Source organism: Octopus bimaculoides, chromosome 4 (assembly GCF_046866305.1).
Source record: "Octopus bimaculoides isolate indiv1 chromosome 4, ASM4686630v1, whole genome shotgun sequence".
Lineage (NCBI taxonomy): Eukaryota > Metazoa > Mollusca > Cephalopoda > Octopoda > Octopodidae > Octopus > Octopus bimaculoides.
Window position 1 is genome coordinate 42,743,314 of NC_142931.1, and position 14,371 is coordinate 42,757,684.

Genomic DNA, 14,371 nt, shown 5'->3' on the forward strand with positions numbered 1-14,371 from the left:
TTTTATATATTAATCTATCCTTCGTTGAGGAATATCATTTTTGAAACTACTTTTTGTTGAGATGTTGTCCAGTTTATTGAAGCACTGTGACTTGCAGAGGATACCAGTTCTATTTATTTATTAGGTATTTAGCGTCATTACTAGAATAACCATGAAATTTAAGTATTACTCACTAAGGATTTCATTAAAAAATCACTATATGTGCACTTAAATGAATTTATTGGTGTTCAAATTTTATCAGGTCACACGTGTTCATTTTTATTGAAAAAACCAAAAGCAGACCAATTTTGAATTTCTTAATAATTGAAAACAATGTTGATGTTAGTTCATTTATAAAATAATGTTAATGAAGTGTTTGATGAGTAGTTCTTAATATTGTTGTCACAACATTTCTTTCAAACTGTAGTTTCAAAGCCATTCCACTTGAATTTTGGTCTAAATGCTATATAGCTTGATTGTCTGATTGCAATCTCAACTGAAAAATCTACTGTTTGATTTCTTTGAGGATTTTATAAACTGCTTATATGACTAACTAGACTTAGCAAATAATTACTTACTGCCATCTACATAAGTGGTCTCAGGGGGTTTCTAAGCAGTTGCACAACCTCTTAGAAATAACTGCCAATTCACCCTCAGATGACATTTTATCATCTTCTCGAAAATATACTTTGGACAACATATGAAAATACTGGAATGTCTTTGATCATATGTCTGCTTGATTGGGGTTAACGTGTGGCTAAATACCAACAGCAATGCTGGACATAGTTGTAATAGAACTATAGAAGTTACAGTACCAAAGGAATAGAATATCAGAGAACTGCTCCTTTGGCAACAAATGGGCTCTCAATCTGTATTCATGACAATTATGTTAAGAATGTGTCAGAAGTGTGATGTTGCACAGTAGTAAGGCATGGGATGCTGGATGTGGAATATATGCAGAGACAGGAGAGGGAGCAATGTGAAAGGAATAGGTGATGAGTGAAAAAAGTGCCATGAATTGACAATGGAAGTTATTTGTGAGAAAAGAAGATCAAGAAAGACTTTGGAAAAGTGGTGAGGTCAATATCTCAAGATATTGGTTGGGCCTGGCACGAAATTAAGAGGATAGTGATATTGTGTACTGTAGACCTATTCCAACCTATTTTAACATGGAAAAACAGATTTTAAAAGGAAAGGATGATGATGACGATTCATACATTCCTGATTACAGTGCTAGTAATTACACTTCTTTCTAATATTACATTTATTTAATAACAACAAATTATTTCACAAAGTTGGATAACTGAAAAATATTAGCTGAAATTGCATAAAAAAAATTTGTGGTAACAACAGCAAGAGCTATGTGGCTGCTTAACTATTTGTTTGTCAAATAACTCACCCGCACACATGCATGTGTACATGAATGAGCACATTCATTCAATCAGATGCACACACACACACACACACACACACACACACACACACACACACACACACACACACACACACACACACATACACACACATATATACACACAGAATCTGATTTAAGCAATTAAGCATAAGGAACATAATCTTAATTTTAATGATGATGATGATGATGGAGTAGGAGGTGGAGAATGTTGTTAAATGCCCCATGGCAATGAATATATTTCAATATTTTTCCTGTTTCCTACTTGATTGATTAGAGCAGAAGTGTTACACTTAGGTGCCCTTCTCGCCTTTGTTCACATTCACATGTGTTGCGTGGGTGTCTCCCCATTAGCAATCAATTGCAGCTGAATTGCACACATGGCCCCCTCCGATAAATGCTTGGTATGCAACAAGCTTGCATTTGTTATGTTTACCCCTCTCACAAATGACAATCTATCCACATTGCTGTACATATGGTTATTTTTTCAACCATATCTCTCTCTTGCCAAATAGTTTCTCAGTACATGAAAGAACAGCACAAAAAATAATAAGTAAATAAATACAACACAAAGAAACAAATAAAACATAACTGTATATTTATTAAATATGATATTGGAATATGTTTCTGCTGAGATTTCTTGTCTGGGACTAGAATTTGACTTGTAACTTTTGTTGTTGTTTTATTTTTTCTTAATGTATGACTGAAATATTGCAATGATATAACTTTGGACAAGCTGCTTTAGTCTGCTGCTCACTATTATTTTCTTTTAATGCCCCACCACCAACCTCTGATAAATGTTTTGATTAATGATTTCTGAAGCTATGCCTGCAGTTTACCAATTATGTTTTTAGAGGCTTTCAGTTGACGGAGTCATTAAGCTCTGGCCAAAAGCTGAAAAGGCCATTGTTTGTCATATTGTGTCATCTAAACTGTACTGTATCCTTTGTGCCTCATTCTGCCTTGTTTAGCACTCCACAACTCTTGCTGGTCTGCCCTCCTGCCTTTTGAACCAATCTGGTGGTTTTCTCCAAACAGTCCACCAGGTACCGTCTTCACATGCATAAGTAGACAAGCCCTAGCTCACCAGAGGTTTGGAAGTGTCAGCTTCCCTCACCATGGTTTAGCCAGTCTGTGAATGCTGTAGCTGGGGTGTGACTTCTGTCACATGCAGACAACTTTGAGGAGCCTGAGGTGAGAGCTGGATGTCAGATGAGTCCTAGAGTGGACAAACTTCTTCAAAGAACACCATATGTACCAGAGGTACTAACCCACCCAGACACCCCATGTACATAAACACTGCTGAAGAGAGTGCAAGTCACATGTGCAGGCCACATGGTTTGAATGCCTGACTCGTCACTCCTTAAGAGACTGTCTTACAGTGAAATGGCAGAAGGCAAGTGCATGCAAAATGGACAGAAAAAAATGCTTTAAGGACATACTCAAATTTTCACTGAGGAGCTTTGAGATCAACCCCAACAACTGAGAAACACAAGCACAAGACTGCCCTTCCTGACAAAGCTGTGCCAACAGAGGTACCACCTCCTGTGAACAAAACAGGGTTGCTAGGGCACAAAGAAAATGTGAACTATACAAGCCCAGAGCCAACTCCTTGCCTTCGGTCCTAACAGACCACCAGTGTCTGACCAGCAGCAGAGCTTTCTGAGCATGCATCAGACTGGTTGGCCACTGTTAGACACACTGTGCCCTGTCTTCTTCACCCATGTGTTGTCTTTGGTCATTACTCTTTTACTTGTTTTAGTTATTTGACTGTGACCATGTTGGAGCACCGCCTTTTTATAGTCGAGCAAATCGACCCTAGAGCTTATTACTTGTAAGCCTAGTGCTTATTCTATTGGTTTCTTTTGCTGAACCGCTAATGTTATGGGGACGTAAACACACCAGCATTGGCTGTCAAGTGATACTGGGGGGACAAACAGACACACAAACATATAAACACTCATACATACATACATATATATATATATATATATATATATATATATACACAACAGGCTTCTTCCAGTTTCTGTCTACCAAATCTACTCACAAGGCTTTGGTCGGCCTGAGGCTATAGTAGAAGACACTTGTCCAAGGTGCCACGCAGTGGGACTGAACTCAGGACCATGTGGTTGGTAAGCAAGCTACTTAACACACAGCCACTCCTGCGCCTGTTGACAATGATGGATGAACTAATAATCCTTTCTACTATAGAGGGGGATAGTTGATTACATTGATCCCAGTGCATAACTGGTACTTATTTCATCAACCCCGAAAGGATGAAAGGCAAAGTCAACCTTGGCGGAATTTGAACTCAAAATGTGAAGACACAGGAAATACTGCTAAGCATTTTGCCTGGCGTTCTAATGATTTTGCCAGCTTGCCACCTTAATAGATGAACTTATAATAACTGTATCCTAGGCAAATATGCTTAACTCTCAGTAGGCCAATCTACCCTGCTGTGAGTAGATACTGTGGGTAGGTATAATTCATTGTTGTAGCAGTGCAGGATTTAAACCTTTCATATTACAAAACTTTCAGTAGACTATTATTGCATTTAACCCTTTTGTTACCATATTTCTTAGAAAATACACTGCCTTTGTAGCAGTTAATTATGAAAATAATGAAGAATCTTTAGTTTGGATGAAAGAAAAAAATTATCAGTTTTTCCTCTCACTTTTTGTGGGGAGAAACATTGTCAGGTTGTTATTTGTATCTTTGCATATGTCTCAGCTTTTAGATTTTAGAAAGGAAGAAAATTATTTGAAATAAAACTTTCTTTTGCTGTTTTTAGCTATGTGTAAAAGAAAGTAATAATTTTGAAATATGTTGCTTGTCAAGGAAGAGAGAAAAGATAAAGTGAGAAAAAAAAAAAAGACAAAGTTGTCAGATCAGATTTTAGGAAATTGGTTGTCATGGGTGAAACGATGAAGGACAGAGATGGATGGGAAATGGCAGTTTTGTATATTCATTTAAACTGGCTTTGAGAAAAATAGGTACTAATTAAGCTTTCTGATGCGAGGTGGTATATAATTTATTATTTAACCACCAGACACCCAATCTTGATTGTCACTTTCAAGAAAAATATTAGTTTTTATTGATGTTATTCTTGCTATTTAGGTTGCATAACTGCAAACTTTGTTCAAGTTATGGTATGGTGATAACTGATTAACTTATTAGGAGAATTTGTAGTCAAAGTAACTCAAATAGGAGTTAAACAAAAGAGTAATGTTAAAATTAGTCCAGCACAGGAATCATTGCAGGGTTTAGAAATTCACCTTATAACCACGTTATTCTAGATTTGCTCTTACTGTATACTATCTTGTGCATTTGTCAACCACTGTATCCTTAGTTTGATCAATATCTTGTGAGAAGAATTTGGTAGATAGAAATTGTGTAGAAACATTGTGTGTTTGTGTATCATCATTATTTAATGTCCATTTTCCATGCTGACATGGATCAGATGGTTTGACAAGATCTAGTGGGGCCAAGGGCTGCACTGTACTAAGTGTCTGCTTTGGCATGGTTTCTTTGGTTGGATACCCTTCCTAATGCCAACCACTCTTCTGTGTGTATTTGATGCGTTTTTCATACTTCTGGTACTATTGAGATTGCCATGCAACTTGTTAATCATTAACCCTGAGGGAGTGGGGTCAGTTTTCTACTAGGGGGTGAGGTGTTAAAGTATGTAAGAAGTGGAGTTGCAAGAAAACCAGTGTTACACTGCTCTCATTTATTTAAAAAATGTTAACTTGGCTTTTCAATAAATAAGGATGGTTAAAGTTGGTACCAGACTGAAACAACATATGGTTTTTTTGCTTCTTTTTATGAATTTGAAAATAATTTGTAGGGTCATGTTCGAGAATGTTCAGCATCACAGATGAGATGATACAAGATTTTAAAAAATTGAAGAGATTTTGTATTGCAGGCTTCCATCTAATGTTATCTTTGTGAAACAGACTTTTAAACAATTATGTTGATGAGAATTATAACACATACAAACACATTTTCACATTGTTTATTAATGTTTACTTTTCAATTATATTGTTCTTCATATCTAATTTTGTCTACATTCCCATTATAGTCCTGACACACTGTTTACCAAGTTATCCATTGCTATTTCTGAAGCAGATGTTGTTGTGACGTCTGGTGGTGTGTCTATGGGAGAAAAGGTGAGTGACTTCTGGTTTCCGGTTGATTATATATATATATATATATATATATTGTGGGGGAAGGAGGAATTCATGGAGGAATTCCTATTAAGCCTTTGTAACTAAGTTAAAAATGTCAGTAAAATGTCACTTGTTAGGTGTTGTGCTTATATTATTAAGAAAGGAAAGAAACTGTGTTATTGACATTAGACTCACTTGGCTCTTGGCAATCTATGTGCTTTGCACATCTTCTGTATATATAAAGGTGATATGGTCTGAGAATTATGGAAATGCAATTTCTGTGTGTTCATGTATATGTGTGTGAGAAAGAGGACAGTGTGGGTGATTTAATTGGAGGTCCTCTGCATGTTATAAACATAACTGCTAAATCTGAACTTGGAAGTCTTACTATGTAGCCATTATATGTATAAAGTATAATGATTACATCAAAAAGAATTTCTTTTATATAATGCTATATCGAGATATCATTGCATTTAAGCTGTGGTCACCATATTTTATATCTTATCTCCACTTGTAAATTTCGATAAAACTTCTCATAATTTCAGGCAATTTTTTTTTCTCTCTCTTCTTTGTAGTACTGCTACAACTGTACCTTCATGGTTCTCATACAGTCTCACAGTGTAGCACCTTAGGCAAGGTCTTCTACTATAATCTTGATCTGTCCCAAATTTTGTGAGTGAAACCAGGTAGACTGAGATTATGCCCATTGAATAGAATGTACCTCTTCTTGATGTACCCAGTTTAATACCACCTCCTAGCTCTTGGGTACATTTAGTTGAATCCACTTCACTACATTTAGATCAGATTTCTGGTTTGAAGATAATCTAAGAATTCATGATCTCTACTTGAATTTTCCTCACCACTCTCAGAAACCAGAAAAATGGTTATGGGCACCATTTGCTTTTACCTTCTGACTAAGCCATAAAAAAAATCCCATTTTAAACATTTCAGACAATTCCTTGTTCCTCAAACTATAACTCACTGAAGTTACCAACTGCCTCTATTATTCATTATCCTTTGTTTTGTTTTTACTTGATGCAAGGGAGATAGGATGTGGTTTGAGGGAGATTTCACTGTTGATTTGTAGCCTGTCAAGCTATGACATAGAAACTTGCATGTTGATTTGTTGTAAAATGTTCGCCATTGGTCAATTATCAACTAATTCAAAGTAATTACCTGAGGTCATTTGAGATAACCATTTTGTATTCTTTCTTTTACTTTATCTCAGGATTTATTGAAACAAGTTCTTGAAGAGGATTTGGAGGCTGTAATTCATTTTGGAAGGGTTTTCATGAAGCCTGGGTAAATACATTCTTTTTATTTGTTTAGTTAGAGTGTGTCAGAGTGTTTTTCCATACAGCTATAAGACATAAGGCAGATAAAGTTGAAAGGAAGACCATATTGTTAGCATTTGTGTCATGAATGAAGCAAAAAGAAGTCCGAAACTTAGTGCTATCAGCTGTCAAAACACTTGATAACTTTTACAGTGTTGCTGGTTATAGTAGTGTAGTTCTGCTGTTTCAACTTGTGATACCTATGTTAGCTAGATGCAGTGGGCTGTTGAAAGCTGGTACTTTCATGGTTAAAGCTCAGTGCATGTGAAATACTATCCACTGCCCACTCATCAGCATACCATGGTTTTAATATTTTGGATATCTTATAGGCAGAATGAAGTTTGACATGGATGAAATTCCAACAATTTTCAAAATTTTTTACTACAAGTTTTTGTACATGACACAATGAGGTTATTTTGTGAAAAATGTGAGGTAAAGAAAGTGAATGCATTAAATGAGTTTAAAGAAGGCTGGTATAGAGGATCAACTCTGGTTCAAATCAGAATATATCCCACTCCATCTAGATGTATATCAACATAGATTTGCATAGAAACCATTATACTCTTCAATTTTGTTTTGCTTCTCCATTGATAATCATCTTTGAAATGATGTTCCTTATTTTCTTTATACTTTTGTCCTTTGCAGGAAGCCCACAACTTTTGCAACCATTGACACAAAACATGGACGGAAATTAGTGTTTGGTCTTCCTGGGAACCCAGTCTCTGCAGTTGTCACATGCAACCTCTTTGTTATTCCAGCCATCTATCACATGTCTGGCTGTCCAACACCTTGGAGAACAGTTGTAAAAGCTAAAGTAAGGCTTGATATTAGTTTTTATTTCTTCTTTTCAGGACAGTTCAGTTTGTGAAACAGTTGAGAGCTAGACTAGATACAGCATATTTATTCTTTCTGATTCTTGATTAATGTCTTTAATATCTGCTGTTAGAATATTGTAGTTACCATTTATGTACAGGACATCTTTGAAGGATATTATTTTAATCATTCAATATAAATATAAACAATAACTGTACAAATTGGGCCATAAGTTGAGTGCATGCTTATATGTAGTGAACCAAAAGAAATTTTACACCTGTACTGAGAAGTAAAAACCATTATTGCTAATTACAATTCTTGTCAAATAAAACAAGGCAGAGAACTCCAAAACTTAAATAGATTAAAAATTAAATGACAACATGCTGCAGATTATTTACTGCTACAATGAAGTTTATTTTTAGCATTTTGGAATTATTCTTGTACATAGGCACAGCTGTTGTTATGTGGCAAGAAGTTTGATTCCCAACCACATGACTTTGGGTTCTATCTCATTGTGTGGTACCTAAGACAAGTGTTTTGTACTAGGGCCCCAGGCTGATCGATGCCTTACAAGCAGGTTTGTTTGACAGAAACTGAAAGAAGCTTGTCATGCGTATATATATATATATACCGGATACATATATATGTGTGTGTGTGTGTGTGTGTGAGTGTGTTATTGTCCCCTTGTCCTGATATTGCATGATTCTTATAGAAATTGTCGCAGCAGTGATGTCATTCCTTTCCAATCTTCTGTGAAAACATGCCGGGTCATGATGGTAAAATATTAACATACTTGGAGACAGGCAAGGGTTAGTGACTAGTGAGACATCTGGTGATAAAAGATTCATCTCAGCAAATTTCATCTGACCCATGTGAGCATGGAAAAGTGGACGTTCAATGATGATGATGGTCTTCTTCAATATGGTTAAAATTTGTAATACATAAACCCTTTTGACACATGTACACAAAATTAACACACATCTGAGAAGAGCTGCCTGGTTAAGAAGCATACTTGACAAGCATATGGTTCCAGGCTTGATCCCCCTTTCTAAAGCACCATGGGCAAGTACCTTCTGTTGTAGCCTAGGGTTGGTCAAGTGAAACTTCAAAGACAAACTTTACAAAAGTTCTTTATTAAGGTGTTGGATAGAATGTCTTGTGGTATTTCTTCTGCCTCACTGCACTCCAAGATCAAATCCTGCTGAAATCAACTTCAACCTTTTGAGATCAATAAAAATGTTCTAATGCAAAATGGTAGTGGTGGAACTGTTAGAGTGTTGGAAACCTTGCAATATCTATTCTAGCTTTCTATGTTCTGACTGCAATGACACTGGTGCCAAGCTATATTGGCTTTCACTTTCTTTGGACATCATCAGTGGGGAAAGGAGCTTTGCATGCAAAGTCAGCTATTAGTCTTCACAAAAAAACAAGAACCTTTCCCAGGCCTATGCATTGGGGAGGAACTATCCATATGCAGAATCTCATAGTTACCCATGAAGGAAGAGCAATACACACACACACACACACATGACTGGCACTCTATCACTTACGACAACGAGGGTTCTAGTTGATCTGATGAATGAAACAGTCTACTCATGAAATTAACGAGTCTTGCTCAAGGACATGCGTTGCAGGGAATTGAACTCATGATCTTACAATTGTGAGCTAAATACCCTAACCACTGAGTCACACACATTCACATATATATATATATTGTTAGGTTACCTCCTTTTACACTCATGATATAAAACATAGACCTTCAATAAATGTTGATATGGTCAACTAAAATTCTTGATGGTGATGCCCCAGTATGGCCATAGTTTCAGACCAGAGTACAGATAATATGTCTGAAAATGAATTATCTTCTATGATGCAACATGTCTCATTGATTACTGATACTTACTATACTAAATTTTACTCTATTTCTGTTCTCTTTCAGGTGGACCGGAATATCAAGTTGGATCCTCGACCTGAATATCATCGAGTTGTGCTGTCATGGGGACCTGGCGGAGTTGGGGATGATGATGGGTTACCTACTGCTTCCAGCACAGGCAACCAGCAGAGTAGTCGGTTGCTCAGCATGCAGTGTGCTAATGCTCTCTTGGCACTGCCACCACATGCTGATGGCAGGTCTCTGGTCACAGAAGGAGAAGTCCTTGATGCAATTCTCATTGGCAATATTAGCTCAATGTAACAACATGGCTTTCTCTCTTCCAAAATTCTCTTTCTCTTTCCTTCTTTCTACCTTTTTTTCTCTACTTCTTTTTGCTCCCTGCCCTCACTTTTTCTTGTTTTTCTTGCTTTTTTCCTGATTCCCCATTATTTCTTCCTTTTCACTTTTTCATTCTCCCCCACTTCTTATTTCTCTTTTCTCACTGTATCCTTATCTCTCTCTCTCTCTCTCTCTTCTATTTTCCTCTGTTATCCCTCGTTGACAATAATTATCTCAGTGTTTTGCATTGTGGAGTGGCAAAAATGATAATTCATCTTGCCAAATATCCTGTTATTTTCACAATTCAGTTCCACTGTGATTGGCTTTCTTTCCATCCTTTTCTGGACTCAGTGAAATAAGTACCACTAATACACCCAAGATCCATATAGTGTTACTTCACTATATATTTGTGCCAGATCGATATTATTTCAATGTACCAATATAGCTCCTTCTCATTCTTTCACAAACTTCTCAACTGATACTAATAGTGCAATGTAATCTTTCCCTGACTACCTCCAGCCCCTCTCTTCATCCCCTTCCTTATATTTCTTGTATATTCATATAGCTATCTCATATCATCTTTTATTACCATTACTAGCTCATCATAATGCCACGTCTTTCACTCTGGCTCTCTGTTCTTCCCCCTCTGTCTGTCTCTCTTTCCCTCTCTCTGTATGTGTGTGCATATATATATATATATATATATATATATATCCATTTATCTTTCTTTCTCATTCTACTCATTACCAATATTAAGTTCATCGTAATACCTTGGCTATTGCCCTTCTCTCTTGCATTCTTCTTGCTTTTCTTTCCATGTCTATCTCGCTTCTTCATTTGGTATGATACCAATAGCCAAGACAGCAGGACACTAATCTAAATTCTAAATATCATAGAATTTAGTTCTCTCTCTCTCTCTTTCCTCCTCAGTTTAGTTTCAATGGGATTTACCCCTTTGATATTGGCGAAATAAGTAACTGTGGTATACTAGAGTGAGTTTATTGACTATAGTTCTTTCTCTGAAACCTTGTACTTAGTTAAAAGAACTCATTATGCTCACTATAAATTTACTGTTTCTCTTTTTGTCTACCACCTTTTCCTTCTCTCCCACTTAATTCCACTAGCTCCTCTTTCTCAGTCTTTGTCCTTTGCCTCTCTGTATGTCTCTTATTCTCTTTCTTTCTTAATTTCTCTCTCTCTCTCTCTCTTAACTCTGTTGGTTTTCTATGTGGTCAAGCAGTTTCTTTGAAATAGCTTCTCAAAACAAATCTAGTTGTCTTAAAAATAGGGTGATAACCACCCCTCCTCCCAAGTATCACCTCCTTCTACCTATTCACCATCCTATGTACTAGATACATAGGACAATGCAGTCTCAAATATGAGCATATTATGTGTAATGGTCAGATCTGCTTAATCAGACATTTTCCTCCTTGTCCCTACCTCTGTCTATCTGTCTGCCTCTCTCTCTCTCTCTCTCTCTCTCTCTCTACCCCTTGGTCTATTTTCCTGTGATTTTCTTTTTGTTATTTTCATTCTGATACCTTCCGTTCTTTTTAGCCTCCTTCTCTCTTAGCATCTCTCCTTCCTCATACCCCCCCCCCCCCTACTAATCATGTCTCATCAAATCTCCCATCATGTTCAACTGGTATGGTTTATATACCTAACCGAATTCAAATAAATGATAAAACAAATGCACAGCAAAATCAAAATCAAAATCAAAATAGGGTGGTGGGATAAGTTAGGGCACTGTGAAGGTTTAATGTTTCAAGGCTCTCCAGGTGAGAATAGTTTCATTTTCCTTCATTTGAAGGCTATACCCAATTTACAGAAGATAACTTTTCTTCCCTATAACCTATTATTATTTACTTGTACTAACAGGTTTCTCTCACAGACTAATAAGGAAACCTTTAAACAGTTGCTCAACCTGTTAGAAATAGCAGATAAATTTCTTTTAAATCAAACCCTACTTTTAAAAAGTCAGTACATATTTGAAAATGTGATTATAGATATAATGCAAAAATGGATTGGCTGTGGCTGGAATGCCTTTGATCATAGATCTGTTCTTTCAGAGCCAATCTGGGGCTAAACTACAAACAGCAGTTTTGCAAATTGAGCTTGCTCTTTTTGTTGAGCCTGTGTCTCAGCTGCTGACTAACTGTTATTTGTCTGAGCGTGTTCAGTCCCACTGAGTGACAACTTGGGAAACCAAAGCCTTGTGAGTGGATTTGGTAGATGGAAGCTGAAATAAGACCATTATGTATATCATCATCATGTTCCATACTGGATTTTATATATGTGTATACATATATACATAGTCATCTAAGAATCCCTAAGTTGGAAAGAAAGTGCTCATGTATATTTGTTAATAGAGTGGGTACATTAATCCAAGTATACAGTATTATAGATTCATTTCAGTTAATCTTACCAATTGGTTTGCACTGGGTATCAGATAACTGATTATTAGATTGAATGGTTAAGTAGCATCACATGCTCTTCAGAGAAAGCAGTGCATACTTTTTCAACTGATGGATTCTTAGTTGACTAACACATTCCCTCATATTGCAGCGTATATTGCAATAGACCACCCACAACTTGTGCCTTATAGATGCTATCCCTGGATGTGCACACCACATAGTCATCAAAGACTCTCCACAGCCACATTTTATACATCTTTTTACCACATATCTGTCATCTCTGAGGAGCATGTGGTGTTACTTAACCACACTGTTATTTAATATCCAGTGTGAAACTGATTGGTAAGATTGGCCGAAATGGATATATAACACTTTACTTGGATTGATGTATATGTATGGATGTATGCATATGAATGCATGTATGTCTGTTTACATCTGCTATGTCTTGTGCGAAAGTGATGTTAGATTCTCCTATCAACAAATTGTCCAGACAGTTTGTGCCTTAGAAATTGTGGAATAAGTTTTCTTTTACTTGAGGTGAGGGCAATATGCTGTAAAACAAAGCACCAAGAAGGTTATCTGGCTGTAAAACAATGCCTTAACATATTCATCCAACCTATGGAAGTGTGGCAAAATGGATGTAATATGAACTGATGAACAAATGTCTAGCCCAACCAACAAGTCTCAATATATTTTCAAATGTCTTTGAATGATTAGAGATCCTCCATGCTTCACTGTTTTATTAAATTGACTTGCTTGAAAATGGGTGAGGATTGGTGACAGGAAGGACATTTGGCTGTTGAAAATCTACCTCTACAAATTCCAACTAACCCATACAAGCATGGAAAAGTCTGTGTGTTAAATAATGATGTTGATTAGGAACACTAAATTACAAGTTGTTATTTAGCCCAAGACATTTCAGTTGTGGCCGTCTTGTCTTTCTTGTAAAAAAAGTAATTGTATATCTAGAATCACATTATCAAATTGCCTCCTAATTTTGTAATGATAAAGGTGTGTTATGAGAGAGTTTTGGCAGCTATATCTAGCAAGTCAAGCAACCATGTAGAAGCTTTCATACTGAAGATATATTTAATATTTCGAGAAAATGTTACAGTCATTGAAAGCTCTTGACAAATCAAAATTGCAATTCAGTTTCCATTATGAATTGAAGATTTTTTTACTGTATCCATAGATTCTTGGGAATGGTATGAAAGTCTTAAAACTTCATGAACATCCTCATTCTGTTAGAAAATAGAGCCTTCTATGTAGCAAAGAAAGAAAAAAAAAGAATTCCAGTTATTCCAGAACATAATGAGAAACAATACACATACCACAAAAACATATAACAATAACTTGGTGATTATTTTGTAAATTCTGCTGAAATTATGACAAATCTCTTTTTAAATACTATCTTACATATATATACATACATGCATACTGTCTAACACAGGCCTGGTCAACTCGAATTACATTGCGAGCCACTTTAATCACAGAAAATTTTTTGAGAGCTGCTTGTATACTGACAGAATTGAATGCATTTTGCTTTCTCATGCTATTATTACAATAATGAATGAATGATCGTTGATTCAACATGAAATATTATTGTTGCAAAAACAGTAGTATCTTTCTTTTTTACTTTTCATTACAATCCTTAATTTTTGATAACATTTTTTAAAATGTTTGTTTAAATAAACCCATGTCAAGAAAGTATCAAGTGAGCCGCAAGATAAAAGTTTGCAAGCCGCATATAGCCTGCGGGCCTCAGGTTGACCAGCCCTGATCTAACACATACATATATAAATACTTAGATATATGCAAATATTTACACACAAGGACTTTCTCATTTCTTTCTTTACACTAATTCACTTTCTTACACATACACACACACACACACTAACATATATGCTTCATCTTCTGCCATACATACTCAGAGAAGCACACAAGTATTTGTTCCACCAACACAACTTCATCACTTCCTTACCTACTCAAAACTAAGCAGACTGTTACAATCCCTAAAATGCTGACACACTCATACA

At 36.1% G+C, this 14,371-nt stretch overlaps 1 protein-coding gene across 1 annotated transcript in view; it reads left to right on the forward strand.

Annotated features, from left to right (window-relative positions):
* LOC106878507 (gephyrin-like) overlaps nucleotides 1–13,661 on the forward strand; it is a 120,298-nt gene extending 106,637 nt beyond the window's left edge. Inside the window, exons 15-18 of the mRNA XM_089350663.1 lie at nucleotides 5,475–5,562; nucleotides 6,791–6,864; nucleotides 7,542–7,710; nucleotides 9,649–13,661. Coding sequence (XP_089206789.1) covers nucleotides 5,475–5,562; nucleotides 6,791–6,864; nucleotides 7,542–7,710; nucleotides 9,649–9,903 — 586 coding nt within the window. The 3' untranslated portion in view covers nucleotides 9,904–13,661. The remainder of the gene's footprint in view (nucleotides 1–5,474; nucleotides 5,563–6,790; nucleotides 6,865–7,541; nucleotides 7,711–9,648) is intronic.
* Nucleotides 13,662–14,371: the final 710 nt, after the last annotated feature.